Below are 25,214 nucleotides of genomic sequence, written 5' to 3'. Positions count from 1 at the left end.
CAAGCCTGCATAAAATTGGAACAAGTGCTTTCAAAAGGGAGGGCGCAATATGGGAAAATAATATACATTTCTTACTGTTGTTGCAATGAGTTAAAAAAATACACAGGGCATTTTTTACTCTCCCTTGTAAAATAAAGGTGCTACACTACGTCCTCTACATGCACGCACTACAAAACTACGCCACTACAGTCTAGGAAATCTTCATACGTACACAGTAGGTATGCAGCTACATACGTGATCCAGCAAAAGCATTACATGAGTGAAGGGAAAAAAAATATTTAACAGTGAGTGGTGCAACCACACGCAACAACCAAGGAAGAAAAATACTTTGTAGATGGAAAGGCCTGTTTAGATGTTGGAGGAGGCATGCACCCAATATCAATATGGCAAGGAATATTTAAATGACACTGTTCGCACAAAAGCACCCAGATTATTGTGTCCAGAGAGCCCAACGCAGGTGGCGGGAGTTCTCTCGAGTAAAAATGGATGCTTCCGTGGATTTACGGAATTACCACATAGATTGAGAACTGGCACACTTCTGCTGACTGATGCCGAATTGCCTTTATACACCGTCGGAATCTTATGTCAGTTGCAATGTAGACAATTCAATGACTCGTACCTTTGTCTTTTCCCCTGAACGAAGGAGCGGTGCGTGCCAGAATGCTATAACTTGGCCTCGCTTAAAACAAGTGTGGCCTTTTTAGTGACTCAATGCTTTTTGCCCCTAAATAGTGCCTGCCACAGAATGCACAACTTTGATCTGAGCTTTGCTCATAGCCATGCTCTCCAAATATGCCGATATGCATGCAACGTTTAAACGGTGCTATTGCATCACCGCAGGAAAGGCTCCTCAACAGCATGGTTTTCTCTCGACAATAAATGGCATGGGTACGCTCCGGCGGGGACAGGTACCTTGCCCGTTTTCGCTGACCAACAAATGACAAGTGTCAGCCCATAAATACTCCTTACACTGCGATGCACCCACATGAAGATGCACTTAGACTGGACAGTAGAAATTGAAAATGACATGTTTTCATGCACCTCGCAAGGGAAGTCATTTCTGCCACAATAACTACTTTTGCCGTATGTTCACTACCAGTTACTCCCCCCATTAAGCAACACGCAGGTGAGCACAGGATGGAAAGGAATGTGGCTAAGCATTAACTACACAAGGCGACAGTGGCAAGCTCGTTGCATTGCTCTCTAGCCACCAGAGAACGTCCCCTGTCACTTGGAGCCTAGCAGCAAAAGCAATGCTTGGTCTATCATCAACGTTACAAACACCATAGCTGCGGAAGGAGGCCACCAAATGTGGCAAGAGCTAAGCCTCCAAATTCGGGATTTCGGGATTTTCAACCAAAATACCTCAATATCCCATGAAGCCATAACATCAGGTAAATGTTTCACTATTTCGCTAGGTAAATTTGAGGAACTAAATGTGAAATAAAGGCAGCCTGGCAACACAACCCAGCAATAAAACAACCCAGTACTATTACAGGCAGCCTAAAATAAGGTGCTACAACCAAGAAAAATAAAAAAGGTTGCTGCACAGGTTCTCAGATAGCAAAACTAGGTGCCACGGTCTCCCTTCGTGCAAGCGCTGCAAGCACCTGGACAGCACTGTAAGTACTACATGCCGAGCAGAAGGCATTACCCTCCTCCGATGGCGAAGCATGCTTTGGAGCACGGCAATTGGCGTTTTGTCAACTGTGATCCTCTTTTTGTGTGTGTGCTCTTACTGAGGCTAGACATGCAGCAACGCCATAAGCAAGCCAGATTGCGCACACTTCATGTACATAAGCCACTTGTTAGTCAAATAACAAATCAATGCACTCATCAGCGAAATTCTACTGACACACCACCAAAAAGAAAAAAACACCAAAGGTAATAACACCGCGAAGATTTATGACCTTAAATCAGTGCAAAATACTGTTCCAGTTGCAATTCTGGTTAAGGTTTTTTAGATTCTTGAGGTTTTCGCCAGGGTTTGTCAAGTTTTTGTCCCTGGTTAGCTTGATGTGTGATCACTTTGCTGAAAATGAAGACACATGGAGCACCTGCTACGAGTGCCACCAACAAAAGCGGCATGCCCCTGAACAACAGCCTGTAACACTGCTTTCAAACAAGCACACAATCTGATATATTAACACCAACAAATGGATAAGTTGGTGCATGTTTAGCATTATGAAGCAATGTAAATAAATAAAAGACAATCTAAAAAAAGACAACGCTGTTGTGTCTTTCCTTTTACTCCATCCTTTGTTTCGTTACGCTGTTTCCTTACCTTGAATACGTTTAGATGCTCACACTGCAGACTAGCTTCAAAAGCGGCAGAGTTTGAGCATGCACTACCTGCAAAGCAGCGAGCCCAACTAGGGGCATGCCAGGTGCACCCAGCTGGGCTCGCATCCTCTCTCCAAAGCCCCCAAGTGCTATAGCGGCTAACACACACGCCACGTGCTCGCCCCGAATACCACACCAGCCATTCTCGTGAAGTTCACAGCACTTCAAGCTTCTTTGGTGGCAAAAACCTGTAACACTGCCGTGAAGTTCTTCAGCTGAACTGTCTTCACTGTGTGACATCTCCCCAGAGGAGGAATGCCGCTTTCAAGTCTACCCTGTTGTCATGCACCTACTTTCTGCAATCAGAGTTCTAGTTTTTGGACGGTATATGACAATAAATTGTCAGATATCAGTTTTAACAGTGATGGCTTGTTGAATAGGACCTGAATGCAAACAGCTGTGTTGTGGCAATTTAAAAACGCTGCAGTTTTCCCTGCAGACGTGCGCTCATCGACAGTGTTAATAGATCACTTGGGAAACATTAGTTTCCTCCAACAGGGACACTCAAGTTTTACGCCAGAAGACCACCTAAAAACCGGTTTTTCAAATCTGCCTGGCAAAATGGAGCAGCCACTTCACTGCATGAAACAGACACCTTGAGGGTTAACATTTTTTCTTTGACTCTTAACAAGACTCGTTAGTAGATTAAACTTTTTCCCTAGGAAACATTGCTGAAACAATTACCTCTAAGATAAATATTCCAAATGAAATTTGTTTTGCTTTGCTACATACATTTTGGTTTTGTGAACTTTTTTGTGTTTTAAAGGATATTTTAGAAACTTTATATATATATATATATATATATGACCACTCTCGACATGTCATAGACACTCGAGTCACAGCCCGGGGATTAAAACGAAGGTCCCCTTCACCCCGAGTAGTCCAAGTGGCACTGGCTACCACCCCCAAGCGCAGGAAACAAAAACACCTGAACATAAATACCCCAGAAAATGGAGAGAAAAATAGCCCCGCCGGTAGCGTAGTGGTCATCGCACCAGACGAATATTCTGGAGGTCGTGGGTTCGGATCCCACCCAGCGGGCATTTTTTCTCCACTTTCTTGATTTCTATCTTTCCAAATTCTTTTTATCTGTTTCTATGACCTACCACATTCTCCCCTTTGTTTTCCGAGGTTTTCTTGACTGCCAACCCTTATTTCTGTTTCAATTTAACGAACCCCTCATTTCCCATTCTGATTCGCGATATATATAAGTAAAGACAGACACCCAAGGAAAACATTAAAAAAACGTTTCAGAAAGAGGACTTCCTTTCTTCAGAGTCTCCCAAGTCAAAAAAGAATGTGACTTGGTCAGTGACTGATTTTACACTCCCAAATATGACACCTGACCAGACGGATTTCCATCGAACACTTGACTATAGTTCATATCATAAGCTAGCTGCAGCACTGTGGAGGCTACATTGTTATCAATAGTGCGCCCACTGAGGGCGCCTAATCCGCCGTGAAGGGGGTCCTGAAAGGACACTCCCTTCTCCCCTCTCAGCAAGTGGCACCGCACGGCCCCGGCACCTTTTGTCGCTTCCTTCGCGGTGAGTTAGGCGCCCTGAGGGGGACAACAATGTAGCCTCCACAGTGCTGCAGCTAGCTTATGGTATGAACTATAGGTACATTAGCTATCGGAGCAAACACGGCCAAGAGGTGTCACCAAAGAAAAAAAAAAAAAAAAAAAAAAAAAGGTGAACAAGGAACCCGTAGGCGCTCCGAAACGTCAAACATTTTTTTACTTGTCCAGTTACTGCAATTTACCCTCCCAAATATGACCCCTGACCAGACGAAGTTTCATCAAACACTTGACTATACCTGCAACCTTGGTAGTAGTATCAGCAGCTCCATTTGAAGAAAGAATTCTTGGCATCACAAATGCAAACTCTGACATGTCGATCATTTTTTTAAATGTCCCCAGTCCCACGTACCGAAGTAAGGGATTACTAAATTCCTAGAAGGGAATAAGGTGGCTCCTGCCACTGCTCGTTCACGGGCCATTCTTCCCACCACCATGCCACCTCTCGAGGAAGGCAATCCTTCTCACTGTTCCCTGCACATATTGCGATATTCTCTCCAAATATCGCCTTCCATGCAGCACTCTTCCACCGCCCAGTGTTGATTGACTATAAACGGTTTCAAAACAATGTGTTCCCCCTAACACACACACTACCCCCCCCCTCGCCCACCTCCACCTCCACCACAACCCCTCTCCATACCATCCACCCTACTTCATATCCTGCCACCCGTCACTACGGCCCTTCTCCATGCACAGTGTACCATATAATACGGGCATGCACCCATACCCCTCCCCCAAAGCAGTGGGCCAGCATGCTGGCCAGCCCAGACCCAACCGACCAGCTTCAACTAGTCCACAGGGCCCGCCTGGCCGCCGTAGCCCAGGGACTCCAGGACAAGGGAGACCTCCAAAGCTAGCGATGAAGAACTGAGAGAATTTTACTTTAGCATCCAGCTTAATAAAGTTAATTCCTCCTCCTCCTGTGAACTTCAAAGCACCCTAAAATTACCGCTATTTGACTAGCTACCAAGTTGAATATCCTGGTATTCGAAGGCTTTGAACACCCCCTAGTAGTAAGTCCCTGATCTGTTTCACAAGCCACACTGCATTATTTGTGTTCAACCTTGATCTTGAAAAAATGTACCAGCAACCATGAACTTGATGCTCACCCTCTCAACACGCAAGGCTATTCAGTATTTCGATACTTGTCACTGGAATGGCCTTTTAGAAGAGCTGATGACAAGTTAGCGCTGCAAGTTTACCAGTTCTCAAGCAATTTTCTGCCAATAATCAAATGTAAAACCTAATTCACCTTGGCTGCACCAGGAGCGAGCAATTAAATTCAGCACAAACATACCCCTACGATGCAACGCTGCAGCAGGAAGCTATTACACTCTTGACCTTGCCACAAAGGAATTGTTTTATGACTATAGAAAGTGCCTTCTGAGATTGAAGCATAGTCCCCTGACATATTAGTGGTGATGATCCACTGTGTTTGAAGCCATGGCTGACAAGCCAGCCAGCTGGCAGTTATGTTGGTCAACGACCAACGTGGTGCCCTCCTCAGCAAGCAAACACCTGCTCGCATGATGGTTTATAGCTACCCGTAACCCTTCTCGATAGTTTCGGTCAGCCCACCTTATTTTGCTATAAGGCACAACTGCAGCACATGGCTTTCTCTGCAAGTGCACATGCTGTTGTCTCCTTCTGTTCAATGGGAATGGCCAGCTGCGACAGCCACAGCAACTCGCAACCGCTAGCACGACATGACGTTCGGTTGTGGATTAAGGGACAAGTTTAACACAGGCCATAAGGCATGTGCACTAAAACTAAAACATCACAAACTTGTCTTAAATGCATGTCTGGTGTCAGCCGTTTGAACATGCATGCGGCAGCAAAAGTGCACACCCACATGTTTCTCAGTGCTACCATTTGAATCCCAGCAGACCCTTTGTAGGTGCATGTGAATTCCCGCTCAGACAGTGCTCCCCACCACCTAGCCAAAACGGCACAGTACAAGCGCCCCGACAGCCTGTGGCGGCATACCTGTCCGATCCGGAAGCTGTTCACAGGCAGCAGTAACAAATGGAGAGAGAGAGAAGACACACAGGTCACACCACCAACGCAAACACCACTTCACTGGCACAAAGCAGCTCTACAGCAAAAGCAGAGCACGAGGCGTACAGCCCTGCGCACAGTAGTACGTCACACGACGCTGCTGCCAGCACAATGCAGTAGTAGAGTTATTGGCAAACATTCTTCGCAGAACAGAAAGATAGGAAAATGGGAAAGAAAAGCAAGGGAAAGGTGAGGCAGAGAGAGGTCAAGGGAGGGGGACGAATGAAAACAGGCAGTATACAAATAGAGCACTTCTAGAACCCACCTGACTAAGCGCCCCTGAGACGAGCCCTCCTCTGAGGAAGACGAGATGGTTTGGAGAAATTTTGGCTGTATAAAGAGGAGACAGCAGAAAGAGAGAAAGGATCAAAAATAAAAGAACCATACTTAAGGGTCATGCACATAGTACTGAAGTCAAGCTGCATGACCACCAAGCAGTCACCAGCTCGGAAAATAGATAAGGCATGCAATGGTAGTAGAATGAAGCAAAACTGCAGCATGGTTAATATATGCGTGAGGCACCCAAGCAAACTGGCTCCAACATCCATTCATTCATTCTTTTTTTAATTCACAGCACCCACAAGGCCCCCATGAGAGTGTATTACATAGGGTGGCACTATATATACAAAATTGCTAAGTACTATTATTCAAACACAAACGGTTCATATTTAGAAATTTATGAACGAACAAACTCTAAGAAAATATGAATTCAAATAGAAAATTTTGATTAAAATGTAGATATATAACAGAATATTAAACAACAATGGCTCCAATTTTAAGAAACAAAAATGATTAGATTGATTGTAGGGTTTTAACGTGCCGATGCAACGCAGGCGATGAGGCGCGCCATCGAAATCTCGTACACACGAGCATCTTTGCTTTTCGCCTACATCAGAAAAGCGGCCGCCGCGGCCGGGAATCGAACCCGCAACCTCATGCTCAGAACAAAAATGATTCCAACCTAAAAATAAACAAAAGTAACTCCCCCCTCCAAAAATGCAAGGTGCCAGATAGGGACAGCGAAAAGAAAAAGTGCATTAAAGTGGACAATGAAAAAAGCCAAACATTAGATGATGTCAAAAGCTGGAATTAGTCCCTTAAAATTTCATGGCACCTTTTCCTGTGGAGATGTGTGATGGCAGATTATCATTCTATTTTACTATTGTACAAGGTATGAATGACTGACTGAAACATATGAACACATTACGCCTTTCACTTTGCAGGTATGGTCACAACAAGGAAACAAAAAAAAAGAAAAAAAAAACAGCAGGAGTCTGTTCAAGAAATAAGAGTGAAGCAACTCATGGTGATAACGTTAATGCAACAGTGATGGACAAGAAATTTGGTGGCAATGTGCTACGTTCATTAGTTCAGCGCAATTTTCTGTCCTGTGACACTGGAATGACTTTTAGTCAGAATATATAAAGCAAGCTACACCAATTTGGAAGGATTTGGTGTCAGCTATGGTGGGGGCTTGTTCAGTATTCCAAATACCTGATGCATACTCTCTTTGCCGATGTATTAGTGTGGTAGAGAAGTCTGCATATACATTTAGGAAGAGCTTGCTCGGAAATGCAAGTTTCGTGGGTGTTACGCATCGAAGGTAAATCTGGTCTGTGAGGCTGCACCCACAATGTCCGCACCAGCAGGGGTGAGACAGGTGAATCAGATTTGGGAGCAGTTTTTGGTGCAGCCAAATCTCGATTTTGGAGCAGGAGAACCTTGATTTGGAGCAGAACAACGACATTTATTATGTCACCTTAGGACACTAAAAATCAAATTTTTTGGCAACAGAGAGGGGGGGGGGAGGAGTGCACTTTTTAATCGATTTTGAACGTACATATGACTGAAACAGCCTTTCAATGAAAACTTTTCTACCACAGTATCACAAGGTACAAATTACACTACCTTTTCAAAAACCATTTTTAAATTCTTAGCCTTATGTAATAGCGTGCAGCGTCATTGAGAATATTGAATTGAAAAAAAAAAAAAAAAAAAGCAATTGTAAGGCATTTTTATTATCCTTTGAATGCTGGCATTATTATTTTTGTAATCCCAGACAGGGCTTTACGCACAGGTGTAGAGCCATGGAAAAAGTTGCGCAAAGAGAGGTGACAGTCGTTGCACCCCACCAGCCCTCCCATTTCAATCCCCAAGGTGCACGTTCACTATGATCGTAATTGAGTAACGTTGGTATGTTCAGCCACCTCCCCTGTGGCAAAAAAATTTCACTTCAGATAGATGAACCATTATTACTAGCGTGCAATATTAGCCCGTCCCATTATCGGACACAACTTGCAACATTTTACGGCGGAGTAGCCTGCACCGCCACTTCTCCAGTGTCGACCGTTCCATTTCCGCCGCTCGCAATCTCGCTGTCAAAGGCAGCAATAACTCCGAGTTGCATAACACCGCAATAAGTCCGAAATTTCGCTTCAATTCAAGCACCCACCGCGCCGCACATTTAAGTCTGAAACATGGTGAATTCGTGGGCGGCACCTCGTTGTTTTTGATGAACTCCCGTCTTTCGAGCCGCGCAACTTCCCGCACCAGATCAAACGACTACATGTAAATCCAGCCACCCCCATAATCCAAACCACAGCAGAAATTGGCCAAGAGCACTCTGCCTGAACCAAGAGCACCTGCTTTGCCCGGCGGCCATGTTTTCCAATCTTCATCAGACCAAGATGGCAGTGCCCAGTGACGACGTTCCAGAGATACGGCGCTCAGAAAATTTTCGTTTTTTCATCAATTTGCACTATAGTTTGTCCCATCAGTACACATAAGTATTTTTTCTACAGGACTTTGCAATGGTTTTAGATGGGAAACTTTAAAAACTCACAGAATATAACATGTGCAACCCGGCATTGTGACTTTCGAAAAAACAATCACGGGGAGAATTTTATGCGGGATTTTTATTAAATCATCAATCAATTAAACCTTCATAAGCAGCATCACCTTGGGTGTGCTGGAAAATTATGCCGTCTATAAGCATTTTCCCCCCCTGAAACTGACGGGAGCGTTAAAATCCTTGGCTCTCAGACTGTTTTGGAGCAATTTTTTAAATTTTAAAGCTTTTGGAGCAGCCTGGCGCAGGAAAACAAACTTGCATCAGAACTGCGCAATATGCGCAGCTATCTCACCCCTGCACCAGTGCGAGCTAACGGAATGAAATGAAAAGAAACTTTTGCAGAACCTAGCCCTTCAGTTCTCCCCTGTGCCCCCTTTGCCCCAGAACCCCCCCCAAGAGAAAATAAGATGGCAGCAGGCCTCCCGGACAAGCAGACAACCCTTGCGAGCCCTGTGCCCGAAGCTGCCACCTACGGCTCCTCACTGCTAGCTGAAGACTTCGTTACCAGCTGCTCCTAGAATACGGGAGCTCACTTCCTTGTTGGACAGACACCCTGAGCTCAGCACCTCAGCACTGCCCACACACATGGAGTTGCACAGCAATACATCGAACAAGTCCTGCCCTGTGCCACTTGGCCGACTCCTTGGTGACCAAGCTGCAAAACTGCACAGATCTAAGCTTTGGCCGCAAACACTGCATTCAGCATTCTCAAAGGCACTGAATCACTGGCACTGAACCCTGACAAGGCACTGAACCCTGACAATAACCAAAACTCCACCAGGATGTGAGAAAACATTTTAGCTCACCCTATCCGTCTGCACAGCTGCATTCACCTTCGTGGGGTCCTTTTCAACATTTGAAATGTTCATGTACTTGGTCTACAAAAAAAAAAAAAAAAAGAAAAAAAAACACACACACACACACATAAATGAGGCTTCAAAGGTAAAACCTAGAAAATAGCTGTTCAATATGTTTCGTTCGTTTATCACGAAAAGCTGAGCTCATCTGTACACAAGTGAGTCCTTATTTACTACCTGAGAGCTCCGCTGTTGGTTACTGAGTGCCCAGTTGAACTTATCGTTAAGAGACAAAGTTACCATCTGGGGCCGAATTCCCTAAAACGATGGGGCGTCGCTTTGAAACGACGGGGTAGCGCCATAGAAATGCATGTGTTCTGGGGTCGGGGCCGTCGCTTTGAGAAGCTGTGCAAGGAGTGCGAGCCTGAGAAAAGCACTGTGGCAAGGGCGCAAAGTGACAAGTGAAACGATGGGGGCCAGTGGGTGTCACTTCGCGCCCTTGCCACAGTGCTTTTCTCAGGCTCGCACTCCTTGCACAGCTTCTCAAAGCGACGGCCCTGACCCCAGAACACATGCATTTCTATGGCGCTACCCCGTCGTTTCAAAGCGACGCCCCGTCGTTTTAGAGAATTCGGCCCCTGGCGTTCTACTTGAGGTTGTCCTTTATTAGTAAGGCATCCTCATCATTTCAATTTACGAGTACAAACTAGCAATATATCTTTTCGCAAGGTACACTGCTTATACAAACAAGTCACTTTTTAAACGTAGTGTCTCCCATTCTAAACAGGACAATAAGAATTGGTTTGCCTCGGAGAGCTCTGAACTTTATGGCCTTATAGACGAAATAAAGTTGCTTTTTTAACACGCATTGACTACTTTGCGATAATTAAAAGAGAAGGCAGAAACACACGGCATCACTAAAACAGTGGTTCTCAAGGGTCTGCAAAGAAGCTCTGCAAAGACATTTTAAGGGTCCGCGAAGAAGCTCTCACTGCACCCGGCAATGCCCTTCCCACATTGTATCCCTTCAACATCAGCCTTAGGCAGCAAAGGCAAAAGTTAGCATGGCCACAGAACTTGTTGAGGCTGCCAGTTTCTCTGCATAAAACACCTTCTCCAAATTGCCCAAAACATGGACATAAAGCTACTCTACGAGCAGCTTTTTGGTGCACAATCAGACGTTTTTTACAAGTCCCTTCTTGCCGCCTCTTCCCTCCTCCCCTGCCTCTCGGCCCTGCAATCCTTTTGACAGCCCACAGAACAGCCATGCCGGGGAACCACTGCTTTAGAACGATGACTGCGGCATCTGACCACATCTGTGGCCAGTCAAGGCCCGAGCAGCAGTTTGGGTTGCATGCAGTAGTGGGCAGGGCTGGGCCAGCTGCATCGCGCTCCGCCCCGCCCCTGCCCAGCAGGCCCACCATTTGCTGCTGAAGCAGGTGGATGGTGTGGTCCTTGTCTTCCAGCTGCTGCTGCATCAGGATCAGCTGCCGCTTCAGGTCCATGTTCTCCTAGCACCGCCAAACGCAGAGAACAACCACCTTACACACAACACAGCTTGACATACTGCAATACCGACACTTTGGAATACCACATCTGGCACCAAAGTTTCAAAGTGCTGTGGAACAGCTCACGTTAAGCTCGTGCACACAACACACACACACAGAAGTATGAGTGCTATCTTCAGTACTGTTTTTTGCAGTTTCACACTGGCCATATACCATTCTATCTTGTACAGCATTCATGGCCTAAGGCAGTAAACTATGAGAATTGAGACTGCTATAAGAAAATGTGCCCAGAAGGAGAAGGCAGGCAAGAAAAGGTTCGGCACATGCAACTTAATACGAGTCGAACAGAGTTCGTGGAAGGCACAAAATTCCTCACTAAATCTGAGGTGCCGTAACATTAAAACACAGAAACTATACAAGCTGTTGCTTTTAACACTTGTTTAGTAAAAGAGAAAATTTGTGAGAGGGGGTTTTGTAAAAATCGGGTTCCAACTGTAAGTTAGCTACTGTAGCCACAGACTGATTGAAATCATATATTAAATCAAGCGAAGCTACAATTATTTAAGTGAAGAATTGGGCCAATCAAACAGACAAACACCAAGTTGCAATTCTAAGCATGTAGGCAACCTTGCATATAGAAGAAGCATCTAACAATATAAAAGTAGCGAGACAAAAACCATACGTAATTCTCTTCCTTCGAACAGAAAATGACAATGAGCCCCCATGAAATGTCTACTTTACTGGAGTCAAGTATACAGGAGACTGAAGGGATACAGCACATCCATTTGTGCCACAAATTCCATTAAATAAACGATTGATTGATTGTAGGGTTTAACGCGCTGACGCAACGCAGGCGATGAGGCGCGCCGTAGTGGAAGGCTCCGGATTAATTTTGACCACCTGGGGATCTTTAACGTGCGCCGAAATCTCGTACACACGGGCATTTTTGCTTTTCGCCTCCATTAGAAAAGCGACCGCCGCGGCCGGGAATCGAACCCGCAACCTCGTGCTGAGCAGCGCAACGCCTTAGCCACTGAGCCACCGCGGCGGGTATTAAATAAACAACAGTACCATCCATATAGTGTGCTTCCTTGAAAGCGCAAAAATAGAACATACTTTACACAAACAATGTACAAATGTCGGTTTTGTCATGTAGCTACTATGTACTGAATTTAACGTTGCATACAATCTGCATTCTGCTGCACGATTGATTACAAAGCCCAACTTTTTGACCACCAAGACATATCAAAAGGCACATATGGCACGATCATTTTCTAGCTTTATTCTGCTAAAACCACTGTGTCAAACAGAAACCAAGCAGAAAATCACAGCCACACAATTACTGCTGCCTAACTCACAATTCAACCCAAGCCCACACATGCAGGCCTACCTGCAGCACTTCGTTGGGGTCAACAGGGTTGAAGTCAGGTGTCTCTCCGGTTGGAGTGTTAGAAAATCCGTGAGGTAGATCCGTGCTCGCCAGGTTATGGTAAAAACAGTTCTGAAACACATTTTTTAAAATCCAAAATTCACATGCACCACACTTTCTTCATCCCTATAAGTTTGTTGCAAAATTTAACAGTAGTAGCTGCACAAACAGCTACTGGATTCTTTTCGTTGTGGTTCAGCGTGAACATCCAGCAGTAAGTACTAGAAACACGTTATTTACATTAAACTCTGATTCTGGGCAAAAGATAGAGGCGGGCTCAAGAATCCATTAAACAAGTACTGGCACCGAATTTTCGTTCCTTTATTGCTTTGATCGACGCTTACTGGCCTAGCAATCACGAAACAGCTCTATCCAATACTTGAGAACATGATAAAGAATTTAGACAGAACACAATTAAAACTGTCAGTTCCGGATTTCATTGCTTCAAGCCCGGAGAACGTGTACAACAGGAGCATGCCCCTATGTTAGCATTTTGTGCGAACGTCAAAACACCATGGAGATTATGCTTTGAATGTCCCACCACTGAGGTCGTACCAGCATGCGCCCTGTGAGTTTCGGCCTCAACACGCCACTTATGCTCCGCTGGCGGAGCCTGACCTAATGCACCAACAAAGAAGAACGCACCCATGGCAGCAGTTTTAAGGCATTCTCAGCAGCCAAGGTTTCCCAGCCTGAGCTGCCTTCAGGGGATTAGTCCTTGCAATGAATATTTGATGACCGCTTTCACTCGCAGTACAGATGACAACTTCGACTACGATTCTCACCCATATTATCAGCTCCTTTCCCCCACGTGGAACTTTGTTTCTGCCAACAGTGTGATCTGACGGACAGGGACATTTGCACTTGTGGCTACCTTAATCAGTTCACGATTGCAGCCAGTAACACATCGCCGCTCGCCGGTCACAAAAGTGTTAAAGTCAATTAAAATCAACCAGAAGACACCTAAAAAAATTAAAAGAACATGGGTTCCTCATACCCGTACAGTCTTTGCACAACTGAGGACTGCTTTTACACGTGAGTGCTACGTACACAATCCATGCTCATAATGTGACAAAATTATGTGCTCACCTTCGTGTTAGACAGCTCAAAGGGGTTTAGCGTTTCAGCCTGCAAGAAAAAAGGCAACGACACATCAATAATGAGTCCCGTGATGATTAATAGTCCCAAACATCGCCTATAGAATGTTATTTTGATACATACGTATATATTTATTTTTACGGAGCATATCGCCAAACCCCAAAGCCCTCTCTACGTATAACAGGAGGAACATGTTCAATGAGCTTTTCCCAAGCATTGCTGTGCTCTGTCAGAGGAGCGAATTTCCCCTCGTTTTCTTCTTCCCCTAGTTTATAGTCTACAAACATTTGCAAAGGAGGATTCCAAATCCTTCATGGGTGATACAACATTTTTACAGCATAGATAAAGCCTGGATGTTTAGCCATTTGCCTACACATTCCTAAAGGTGTCGCAATGGCATTTTTCAATTGTTTTCAGGAGTTTCAATTTTAAGACATTTGTAAGTAGTAATTTGTTCTGAATTTTTACATTTTCCCTCCTATTTTTTTTCTCTCCTCTGTTAGACATACATGCTGGAATGACATATTGTTTACAAGGAAAGTGAGTAACAGAAAGGCAGAGGGACGATATATCAGGAAGCTGGAAAGACCTCAGGCTTTTACCAGCCCCACACAAGGTACAGTAGTAACACTGACTTGGCTTAACAGGGTACTACGCAAACAATGGCACAAATTTCTGCAGGTGTTTACAAGAACAGGGCAGCATAAATGCAATACACAGAATGAATGTCTGACAATAAGCAGCACTCAAACTAAAAATGGGTGGGTGAGTCAACAGTGGCTGAATAGTGTGAAACAAGCACAAAAACATGCGAAGAACGGAAAGGAAACAAGGGGTGATCACTCCCTTATTGGCTGTATTTGTTTACACACTGGTTTCACCCTACGAGGCCGTACCAACTAGCCCAGCTTGCTATCCTGCAGCAGTGGCTCTTTGTAATATAAAAGAACTAAAGGCGTGCAATATTTAAAACTGCAAATATTTCATGAATAGCATTCGCTATTTGATTCACAGTCCAGCTTTACCTTTCGAAGTATCCGAATAACCAAAATTTACAAACTATAGAGCAATAACAGTTGGCTGTGCCTCATCACAAGAAAACTTAAAGCTTCACCGCAGGACAGGTCTTCTAGGGTTGGGTTTTTTGAACGACGCCAAAGCTATGCAAAAAAGCCTAACATGTGTAAGCCTTGCGGGAAACGAGTGCACGCTAACTCTGGTGAATTATCTGAGATGGCACGCCAATTCTGTAAAATGTATCTAAAAGAAGTTTCCCATGAGTGGTGTGATTTAGGAATCCTGAGTTATTACTTGTTGGCAATACTTTTAGGCCCTGGTTATACCAGCCACTAGCATGCCTAACAAAGGCCTCTTTTTTTGAATGACTGGAGAGACTGCAGGCAGTCAAATATATACATCCTCTATTCACAGCATGTTTAGGAACCCACATTTCTCCATAGCAATGTATGCCAAGTATTTGTTCTACTGCTTTGCCATCGTGTCAGAAGCAAAAAAAAATTTGTACGATTTTCTTATTAGCACTAGTACACGAAGACAAATATGCACTGAGTTCTGACTGCTTAAGTTATTTTTCTTTCGTAGCTATGTTATAGAACCTCCAAACACACTAAAGCAAATATATTCGCATTCAAAAATATTCGATTCACAGTCGTTTTTGCTATTACTCCATTCACAGTCCCAAATGTGATATTCGCACACCTCTAAAAAACAATACTCTGCGCCAAATTCCTTTTTTGTGGTGAGGAGCAGCCTTTACAAAAGTGGTATACACATGACTAAAAGTAAATTTAACCATGACAGCCCAACAAAGAGCTTGCACTTGTTTAAAAAAAATTCACCATATTCCCGTAGGGGAACCCTGAGTAGTATGCGAAGCAGCCATGGGGTCGACTCAAGTTCCCATTAGTTTTCAGTTCGATCGCGGCGTTGCGGGAGGAGAATGAGGGGAGCGGTGCGCGCACGTCATTTATACCGCGGAGCTACAGTGGCGCCCCCAGCGGAGTATGCAGCGGCTACCGTCACGTCTCTAACCCTAAGCTGCTTCGCATTATCGCGCGCGGAGCCGCAGGTGTTGCCATTCGTTGCGCAATCCTGGAGAGGAGTGGAGCTTCGGAGAGGAGAGGAGCGTCGGAGAGGAGAGGAGGAATGCCTCGCACACTACTCAGGGTTCCCCTACCGGAAGATGATGACGGTGGTAGAACGCGAACCTATCTCGTGATGGATACTTTGGTTGGCCAATCCCTAGGGGCACCCTGCCACAATCATCAGTGGTGCCTGGCCAGGCATGCGCAGTGGGGGTGTGTTACTCTGTGTTCCCCTACGGGAAGATGACGATGGTGGTTGAACACGAAGCTATCTCGTGATGGATTCTTTGGTTGGCCAATCCCTAGGGGCATCCTGCCACAATCATCATCAGCGGTGCCTGGCCAGGCATGCGCAGTGGGGGTGTGTTACTCTGTGTTCCCCTACGGGAAGATGACGACGGTGGTTGAACGCGAAGCTATCTCGTGATGGATTCTTTGGTTGGCCAATCCCTAGGGGCATCCTGCCACAATCATCATCAGCGGTGCCTGGCCAGGCATGCGCAGTGGGGGTGTGTTACTCTGTGTTCCCCTACGGGAAGATGATGACGGTGGTAGAACGCGAACCTATCTCGTGATGGATACTTTGGTTGGCCAATCCCTAGGGGCACCCTGCCACAATCATCATCAGTGGTGCCTGGCCAGGCATGCGCAGAGGGGTGTGTTACTCTGTGTTCCCCTACGGGAAGATAACGATGGTGGTTGAACGCGAAGCTATCTCGTGATGGATTCTTTGGTTGGCCAATCCCTAGGGGCATCCTGCCACAATCATCATCAGCGGTGCCTGGCCAGGCATGCGCAGTGGGGGTGTGTTACTCTGTGTTCCCCTACGGGAAGATGACGACGGTGGTTGAACGCGAAGCTATCTCGTGATGGATTCTTTGGTTGGCCAATCCCTAGGGGCATCTTGCCACAATCATCATCAGCGGTGCCTGGCCGGGCATGCGCAGTGGGGGTGCGGACGGTGGACGACGACGAGGGAGGGTCACAGCCCCGAGCACGAGGTGCTCCGCATCTAAAAAAACGGCACAAAGCAGCGACACTACAAAGCATGCACTATGTGGGATATCTGGCCTAGGCTCTGCATGGTAGATTAGCACTCACATCCTGTAGAATCCGTCGCAGCTTCAGGAGCATCGTCTTGAGACCATTGAGGTCCTGGCAGACCGAGCGGTAGGAGGAGGAGTCAAGTTTGACGCCGCCATCGTCGCACTCGTGCATGACCACCTGGCGAGGCGGACGCAGCGGCAGGCTTATGGTGCGGGGTCGTCCCTCCGACATGGCGCCGGGTACGCATGCCGCCTTCAGGGGCCACTGGGACGCCAGCGAGTCCGAGGCCCGGCGCAGGGCAGCTCCCTCACTGGAACACACACACGGCGTGGAAGGCCTTTGCAATTACTACGTGCCCTCGCCCCGACTCTGCACAGAGCTTCCACCAGGCAAACTGCACTTCGCTGCAATGTTGGCAGAAGTTTCAAGAAGGCCAGGGTAGCTGCCATTTAGGCCAAGGTGCTTAGGCCATGGGTGAAGAGCCTTACTTTGAGTGGTTGCTATCCCACGAGTTCCTCTTCTCTGCAGACATGGCTTGGCGCGACAGCCTTTTCAGTGGCGTTCCCACATGTTTGGCACCAGGACTGGGCGACCTAGAACAGAATGCAAGCACAGAAGCAAATCAGCTTTGCAATGAGGCACAGCTGCATACCCACTGCAAGTGAGCATAACTTTGGCTAGCAAATCAGCCAGCAAATACAGATTACAGCACTAAGAGGGTAGGTCAAAAGAGAGAGAAGAAGAGGCACGCAAGAAGCAACACACAAATATACTGAAGAGAAACCCAGGCCCAATCTTCGCACCCGAAACCCGTAACAATGAAACTAAGGCTCCGGTCAGCCAGTGCTGCACTCTGGCGGAACACAAGGCGAAGCGGGGGAAATTCTTCTGGCAACAAGTGGGATCACAATTTGAAGCTGGATGCAAGTTGCAAAAACTGCCACCTTCTTTGCATTTCTGTGATTAAAAATTTAAACTGCTGAACCTTGGCCCCAAAATTCTAGTTGAAGCACTGACACACATGCCTATTACAGCTGCCAAAGTGAATGTTTCAGTTGCTTAGCATGCGACTTCAGAGTAGTTCATGTCAGAACTATTGCAGACTTGGAGGTAAACATTTGGCAGAAACATGTCTGGTTGGGAAATATATGAGAAATATGATTACGCACTTCAACCAGTCAGTCGTACAGAGAATGGAGAACCCGACGTTCCAGAGCCACCTTGGCTCCTTCCTCAGGGGTGACTGAGGTCTCTCAGCAGTGTGGCCCTGTCACCCCAAGCTCTGAGCAGTGTGGCCCCAGTCACCCCCGATGAAGGAGCCGAGCTAGCTCCGAAACTTCGGGTTCCTCATTCTCTGTACGACTGACTGGTTGAAGTGCGTAATCATATTTCTCATTTGGAACTATTGCAGTGTCGCTGCCACCAGACGCCAAACAATGGCTGCGCGGCAGCCACTGCCAACCTCTTTGCTTTCCACATGGCTCTACGCATTCACAGGCATTGCCTAGCCATGCAGTCTCACTGTTTGCGTTTTATTAATGCTAAGCATGTGCTATGAAACATGGCACAGTCATGAGGATTTAGCAGCCATTTTGCTGCTGCAGACACCACCGACTCCGGCTTTTTCACTCAATGGGCCATTTAATGCTTTTGCATCAAAAATTACTGCAAAACCTGAGAAAAATCAAAGAAAATAAAGCAAATCACACTTCAGCCAGCAGCCCACCATAAAACAGTTGCCACAAAGTGATGAGCATGCCAATTACCTGAAAACTGAAGTCCAGGAGGATTTTGCAAATCAGCTTTAGTACAAACTACTACTACAGAGAAAAATGGCACGGTGTGAAAAAAGAGCAGCAATTTTTTTCAGAATGTGCATTTTCAGAATTTCTAAATTTTCTATCTCACTCTTAATTTGTACAGGAAATCTGAGCTGGCCAGTCAACCTTTCTGCACTATTTGAGATGAGAAAAGAAAGCTGGCAGAAGTCACGCCCATGCACCCAGAAAGCCCATGCATGGGGTTTTTAACAGCACCCAAAAGCTGATGCCTGTCCTATGCAGCAGAAGGAGCTAAATGCCTTTCCTGTGCTTGACTTATTAAACATGGAGCTCGTAATTTTGACACAAATCGAAAATAACAAAATTGTAGATACTTCTGGGCGAGGACCTCAGAAACGCATATAACAAATTGAACTGCTAACTGATAAGCATTGCTTATTCTGCCCTAGTTCCCATACCGCACAGAATTCAACATATGTTCTCAAAGGAGTGTTACAAATGCCAGACAGGCCAACAAAACATCAGTTATTAATAAATTTCACTGAAGAGACATGCCAATGAAAGCCAGCCAAATTCTAGAACAGGAAATATTGATGCGAGTGACTAATTTTGAGAAATAGGTTTCACTGCAAATCAACAGCCATGCAATCAATAGGTAGCATATCAACAGCCATGTGACTGTTCACTTAGTCTGCAGTAAGGCTGGTACAGAGAAATGGTTTCACGTAAGTAACCTCAAGCTAGAATTTCCCAAGCGAGTTCAGTTGGTACACACAAAACTTGTAGCAATAGCAATTTTCAGAAGGCTGGTTGACTATCATTTTTACGTTGCCAGAGCAAATCTTCATTTGAAACCAACAAGCGCTAGGTAAACATTTCCCATTCACTAATATGAATTATAAATATTATTGTCTACAATAATGAACCATCTACACAAGCCTGAAAGTAGCTCCAAATACTAGCAAGCGTGTAAATGCACCAACATTAACCACAGGCCTGCTTGTTATGTATGGCCAAGCACACAGTGCCCGCAAGTAAACCACGCTACGACTGAGCAACTCACGCTTCTGTCAAATCCCTGCCCGACAGGTCGAAGTCCAGCATGAGGTCATCAGAACCGAGGCTTGAACATGAAGACCCAGCATCCGAGCACAAGGGGTGCAGGTCATCCAAGGTCCGGTCCCCTTTGCTCTGCCGCCCACTGAAGGACTGCAGCGCATGCAGCTCAAAGATGGACTTCTTGACTGACGGGGCACCCCGATTCCTGGACCGCTCCAGGGCAATCAGACCGGGCTGGTCGGAGATGTCGTCATCGATGAGGAAACCATCCGACGTCGGGCTGAGGAACCCGCCATTCTTCTCCTCCTTGGTCGGGCTGAGTGGAGCTGGGGGCGCCGAGGCCCCCTTTGGTGTAGCCTCCCTCTTCTGCTCCGGCAAGTGGTCCCTTGGCGCGTGGGCCACCCGGGCGCCCTTGGTCAGAATTCCCCTGGCGATGACGGCACGAGTGGGGCTGCTGAAGCCTTTCTTTGGCTCCCCAGTTCTCTTCCACTGGGGAGACTCGGAGTACTGCTTGATTGGAGCAATGCGCCGATATGACAGGATTCCCCGGTATGCCGCGTAGGAGTCCGGCTGGTCATACACGCCCATCTTGGAGGCGGCGCCATCGGCCAGCTGCGATCCCACAGGGAGTGCCGCAGGCTGCCCGGCAGCCAACCCTGCTTCCACTTCGGGGGCCTCCTCCAAGACGGACTCCTCCTGTAGCGTCGTGCTGCTGCTCTGAGCCTTCCCGCCACTCTCACTGCCAGCGGGTGGGTCACTCAGCGAGTGGCCCAGACCAGAGTCACAGTCGGTGCTACCGCTGTCCCCACTGTGGCTCCTGTCTGAGATGCTTTCTTTATCTGGTGAAACCCGGTGCGGGCAGCCAGCTCGCTTCTCTGCCCCACTTGCGGGCCCCCGCGAAGAGGGCAGCTTCTCGCTCACCGCCCTCTGGGGCACAGGCGGAATTCGGGTTGTCACCACCGCCACCTGGGGCTTAGGCAGCCCACTCAAGTGTGCCGTGATCTTTGTTGGAATTTTGGTGGCATTGTACTGAGTTCGCGTTTGGTCAATGTTCTCGGCACATACTTTGGCCCCTTCCGTTTTAACTTCCGACAGGCAATTGTCCGTTACATTCGTAGCGGGATCCTCCCGGATATCCCTCTTGAAGCTCGTGAAGTCCTGGGGAGGGTTTCCTTCCACGAAGTTGTTGTTCAAGCTGGGATTGTTTACATCAGCATTGTCGTTGACAGCTTTCGGTCCTCTCTCTGCAACATGCGCGTTCCCTGTGACACTGCCCTTGTTGCGAAGCTGCGCAGCATTGCCCGAAGGAGCCGGCTTACCGCGGTATTTGCTAGGAGGTGGAATGCAACGTTTGAAGGTCACGTCAGACGCATCGATTGGAGCAATATTGCCCCTGGCATAAGGTGTGGGCCGTGGCAGACGTAGTGCGCTGTCTTGCGAAGAGGAAGCAGACATGGGCGCTGAAGAGTAAGGTTGAGATGCGGACTTGCTCTTGCTAGAGTAACATGTGCCCATCAAGGCATGGAGCTGTGCAAGACGGATGAAAATTCTGAGATGGAGAAGAAAAATGCACACAATCAGGTGCATTGCCAGAAAACGTCATGCAGAGCAACACGATTACACATATTTATCACAAACAGTTTAGACCAAAATCACCAAAAGACCAATAAAGAACAACCTTCCTTTGTAAACTGTTAATGCAACAGTAAAGCACGAGCCTACAAGAATAGTAGTGGCACATAACGGAAGCAGAATAGATAAGACACAGTGCTACAAACCGAATGCAAGTCTGCGACATCATCTTTACTTTCACTGCAACTGTGAATCAAGTATACCGGTGGCATGATTTCCTGGATGCGAAACTCTACGAGAAAAATACAGCAGCGGTTACATACCCATACCTAACATGAATTCAGAATAGATACAGCAGTTAAAATCAGTGCTCAAAGCAACTAGCACAGCAGATTTAAGAACAGGCATTACTGCTCTCGTAGAAGGCAAGTAAATAATTTAGTCAGCAAGCTGACGAATACAAATATCAGGGCGCCACGCTAGGAAAGCAAACACTTGTTACATATCGACTTAAAATGTCAGCAAGTCAGCAAAAAAACAGACAAGGAATTTAAATACGCTAATTAACAATATATTTAAAAATAAAAATTGCGAGGGACCAGAGGAGGTTACACGTGGAAACTACTGTCTGTGCACGACAAAACCCGCAGAATAAAACCCTCATACCTTGGGAGTGAAGCTATTGTTCTAAAAGCCAAATAGTTTTTAATTTTACAATTGGGGAAAAATATTTCAACCGAAAAAGCCAATCACACCGACTAGTCTTTCTGCTCTTGACACAAGGGCATACTGTGAAAACTCATGGCCCTCAGAATGTGTTTCACGTTACCATTTAAGGGGCCACCAATCGATTTTTGTCAAGTGTACGTTAGCTGTCCCAAATGAAAGTGCATCGCCTAAAACGTCTTGAAACAAAACGGCTTTGCTGAGAATGCCCTAGAACATTTGCAACTGAAATTTTTATATCCACCACCCTTGTTGGGGTACTTACGTATGAAACCAAAACGATACTGGCAACCATGACACTAAACCACAATGCCCCTTGCATTTATTTCGACGCAATAATAAAAAAAAGTGCTGCCTAAAACATAACTCCGACAAAAACAGTGACAAGTGACCTACTTGTGACTTTTTTCTATGCAATGTTTCACTGTGGAGCCTGTACGCCTAACACGCTTTAATTTTACTTGGGCAAAAGCCAACACTGGTTTGTGCAGCAAACAAGGGCAATCTAGCAGAGATGAAATGTAGTGTTTATTTGCTTGGTAAATAACAAGGTATATACAGTTGCTGATAGGGGTGTTAAAATAGACCTAATAAATCAACCTCCAGAAAAAAAATTTAGCCTTGAACGAAAATGCTGTTTGGCAAAACAATGGGAAGCATTTAGGGTGACCCATAGTGGCGCCTGTGATTGAATGTTAAGACAGAACCACTGAAGTTTTCCGTGCGGAAACATTTGCAGTAACAAAGTTAACCACACCAGTCTGCATAAATATTTGTTAATATGTTTTAGTATGCTCTACTAGAATTTGGGCTGACAAGGATGTGTAATGACAAGTTTAGCTGCTGACTGTCGCCACCTTTAAATTTTCAATACTTCTGGTGCCAGATTGATTTTCGTATGCACTAGCGAACGTATGCTCGAGAAAAATCGGTTGACAGTCCCATTTAATGTTTTTGTTCAGAAAGAGGACTATGTGTGTATGACCAAGTCATACAGACCATGTCCCTGCAGTTTTGACACTAGAAATAGGTAATGACTGCAAAATATTTTTTTCCCAAGATTTTGAGTGGGGATCAAGGGCTATTATATGGAGAAATGTTTCTTTGGTAATGTTTTTTTTTGTACACGTTTGCATTAATCACCCGTCGGCACAAAAGGAAAAAAATGAAGTGTTTCTGACATCATTCGTCCACATCGATAGGCCACATTCATTTGTCGTAGGGCACACTTTTGCTGCAGCTTAAAAACAACATACAAGAACTAACACAGAAGCTAAATTATTTTATTTTTGCTTGTTTGGCAACTAGGAGGGAAAGCACTCAGCTGTTTGAAAGCCAATCACAATGACTCCGTTATAATCATTTGCAATCCAAGCTTTTGAGACCAGCACCGTCTCATTTATCACTGCAGTTTGAAGTCCCACGTGATCTAGATAAAGGGCCTATCCTCCTTGCTTTTGGTAATTTTACCAAGTATCGGATTAATTTCTTGTTAACATAAATGGCAACATAAGAAATCCTCCAGTACATGACAGGTACAGATAGGACACAAGCACTGGGGCCACCAGGTACATAATAATCTTGCCTCCTTATTACCGATTTACAGTAATATGGACATAGCTCCAGAATTTAAGTAAGCAATCCGACACAACCCAGCTTTTGTTTTTTACAGGGAGAAAACAAGTGGCCAAAACACAGTGAGTAAACAACAGGCAGACAATGCCATCTTAAGCCCAAATAATATAAGGAGAAAATAGTTTCGCAGAAGCTAATTCACTTCTGCAAAGCTATTTTTTTCCATAATCCCCCACACTGGAGGGAAAGCACAATTAGAGCGAATTATAATTGTTCCTGCCCCCCCCCCCCCCCCCTGAATGTTCCACAGACACCCATCGACCTCTATACTCGAACATGCACACCTAAAAATTTGCGCTGAGTACTCTGCAGGCGTCTAACCCCACCTGAGGTACTATGTATTTTCCTCCGAGGACGGCAGGAAAATCAAAATGCGAACATCACACAAAAAACGTCTACCCAGTAGTAACCAGTCCAATAAAACCTCCATGTACTCTCTCAGTAAGGACTTTATTTTTTCTTTTTTCATGTTAACCTACGGTTATGGGAATAGAAAAGACAAAAAAAAATTGCGCCCATCACCTTCACAAGAATCACACTACCTACGTGTGTACCGTGCCGCCCGCTTGTATCTATTCCAACGTTATTAGCATTCTTTTCTTAACCTACGGATCTTACTTTACGCAGGATTAAAAAGGTTCCACCAAACAACCGAAGCGACCAGACGTAAACGACTAACCGCAACAAACAGTGAATCGACGCGAATGCGTCAAGGGGCTCTCCAGCTACACATTAATCAATACCAGAATTTTAAAAGCAACAAATTTAAGAAGCCCACGTCATGCCACTTTACTAAGCGAAAAAAAGACTCACTTCATTCCACTTTAGAAATAGGAAACTGAAGGGTTTTCTTTTTCTCGCCACTTACGCTTGAAACCTTGTGTTTTGACAACGCTGAGTCTACACTAATCTGGAGGCGTCAAACCCGTCGCCGCGTTCGTTGAACGCCGACAAACGTAGCACCCAAGCGCAACGTCCAACAGGTTCGGTACACTGTTATGTGCCTCATTTCAGTCTACACCAATCAGGTACCAACACTGCATGCTAACTTAAAATAATTGTACGGTTCGGAAGCCGCTGCACGTAAACAGCTCTTGATGTCTGCATTACTTACATTCATTAAGAGTGCCGATTCCGAAGCTCACGAACGCTAGTACCATCGCAGCCACTAATAAAGAGCCTAGGATAGGTTAAATATACATACGTTAAACAACTTTCCTAATTTTCTTGACGATTACACATTCCATAACACCGTACACTGCTTCGGAACTACGATGGAACACCGAGGCACCTCGAGCCAGCCTCGAGCCAACGCAGCCGTCCCACTTTTTCCGTTCCGTGCAAGTAGCGATAGATGGCACTAGTGTTAAAACAGAAATTACAGAATATGCACCCCGTGCTCGCCAGGCGTCGTGCATGTTGGTCATACAAGATAGGCTAGATGGCGCATGCCGTCACCCCGATTCAAATAAGAGCATAGAGTTTCATACCAATGAAATTAGTATAAAACTCTATGAATAAGAGGCCTTTGATCATCATCATCATCAATTTTATACTAAAGTTTAGTGATGGTGATGTCGGTACCCTAGCTTCTACTACTCTCTACTATAAATGCGTCTGACATAA

The 25,214-nt window shown here is 45.8% G+C and overlaps 1 protein-coding gene and 1 non-coding gene across 11 annotated transcripts in view; one reads left to right on the top strand and one right to left on the bottom strand.

Moving 5' to 3' along the window:
* LOC144153617 (uncharacterized) overlaps positions 1–24,940 on the bottom strand; it is a 31,495-nt gene extending 6,555 nt beyond the window's left edge. Inside the window, exons 1-11 of one of the 10 annotated variants that reach the window (XR_013319342.1) lie at positions 24,703–24,940; positions 19,660–21,204; positions 17,304–17,408; positions 16,870–17,125; positions 13,655–13,693; positions 12,527–12,637; positions 11,050–11,139; positions 9,638–9,709; positions 6,246–6,310; positions 5,909–5,924; positions 212–226 (exon numbers count right to left, since the gene is read on the bottom strand). Coding sequence is in view for 5 of the 10 variants with exons in the window: in XM_077685287.1 (XP_077541413.1) it covers positions 4,290–4,396; positions 5,909–5,924; positions 9,638–9,709; positions 11,050–11,139; positions 12,527–12,637; positions 13,655–13,693; positions 16,870–17,125; positions 17,304–17,408; positions 19,660–21,170 (2,307 nt within the window). In the remaining 5 variants the exon portion in view is untranslated. Of the gene's footprint in view, positions 1–211; positions 227–4,274; positions 4,397–5,908; positions 5,925–6,245; positions 6,311–9,637; positions 9,710–11,049; positions 11,140–12,526; positions 12,638–13,654; positions 13,694–16,869; positions 17,126–17,303; positions 17,409–19,659; positions 21,205–24,702 lie in introns of all 10 variants that reach the window. The other 9 variants (XR_013319341.1, XR_013319344.1, XM_077685276.1 and 6 more) reach the window with 9 other exon arrangements.
* Trnai-aau (transfer RNA isoleucine (anticodon AAU)) lies at positions 3,312–3,384 on the top strand. Its single transcript has one exon. It is a non-coding gene; the product is annotated as a tRNA-Ile (tRNA).
* Positions 24,941–25,214: the final 274 nt, after the last annotated feature.

The sequence above is a fragment of the Haemaphysalis longicornis genome, unplaced genomic scaffold (genome assembly GCF_048455015.1).
Source record: "Haemaphysalis longicornis isolate Haplotype H1 unplaced genomic scaffold, Haemaphysalis longicornis Haplotype H1 scaffold_1, whole genome shotgun sequence".
Lineage (NCBI taxonomy): Eukaryota > Metazoa > Arthropoda > Arachnida > Ixodida > Ixodidae > Haemaphysalis > Haemaphysalis longicornis.
The sequence above is the reverse complement of the archived record's forward strand: the minus strand, read 5'-3'. Positions and strand labels throughout refer to the sequence as shown.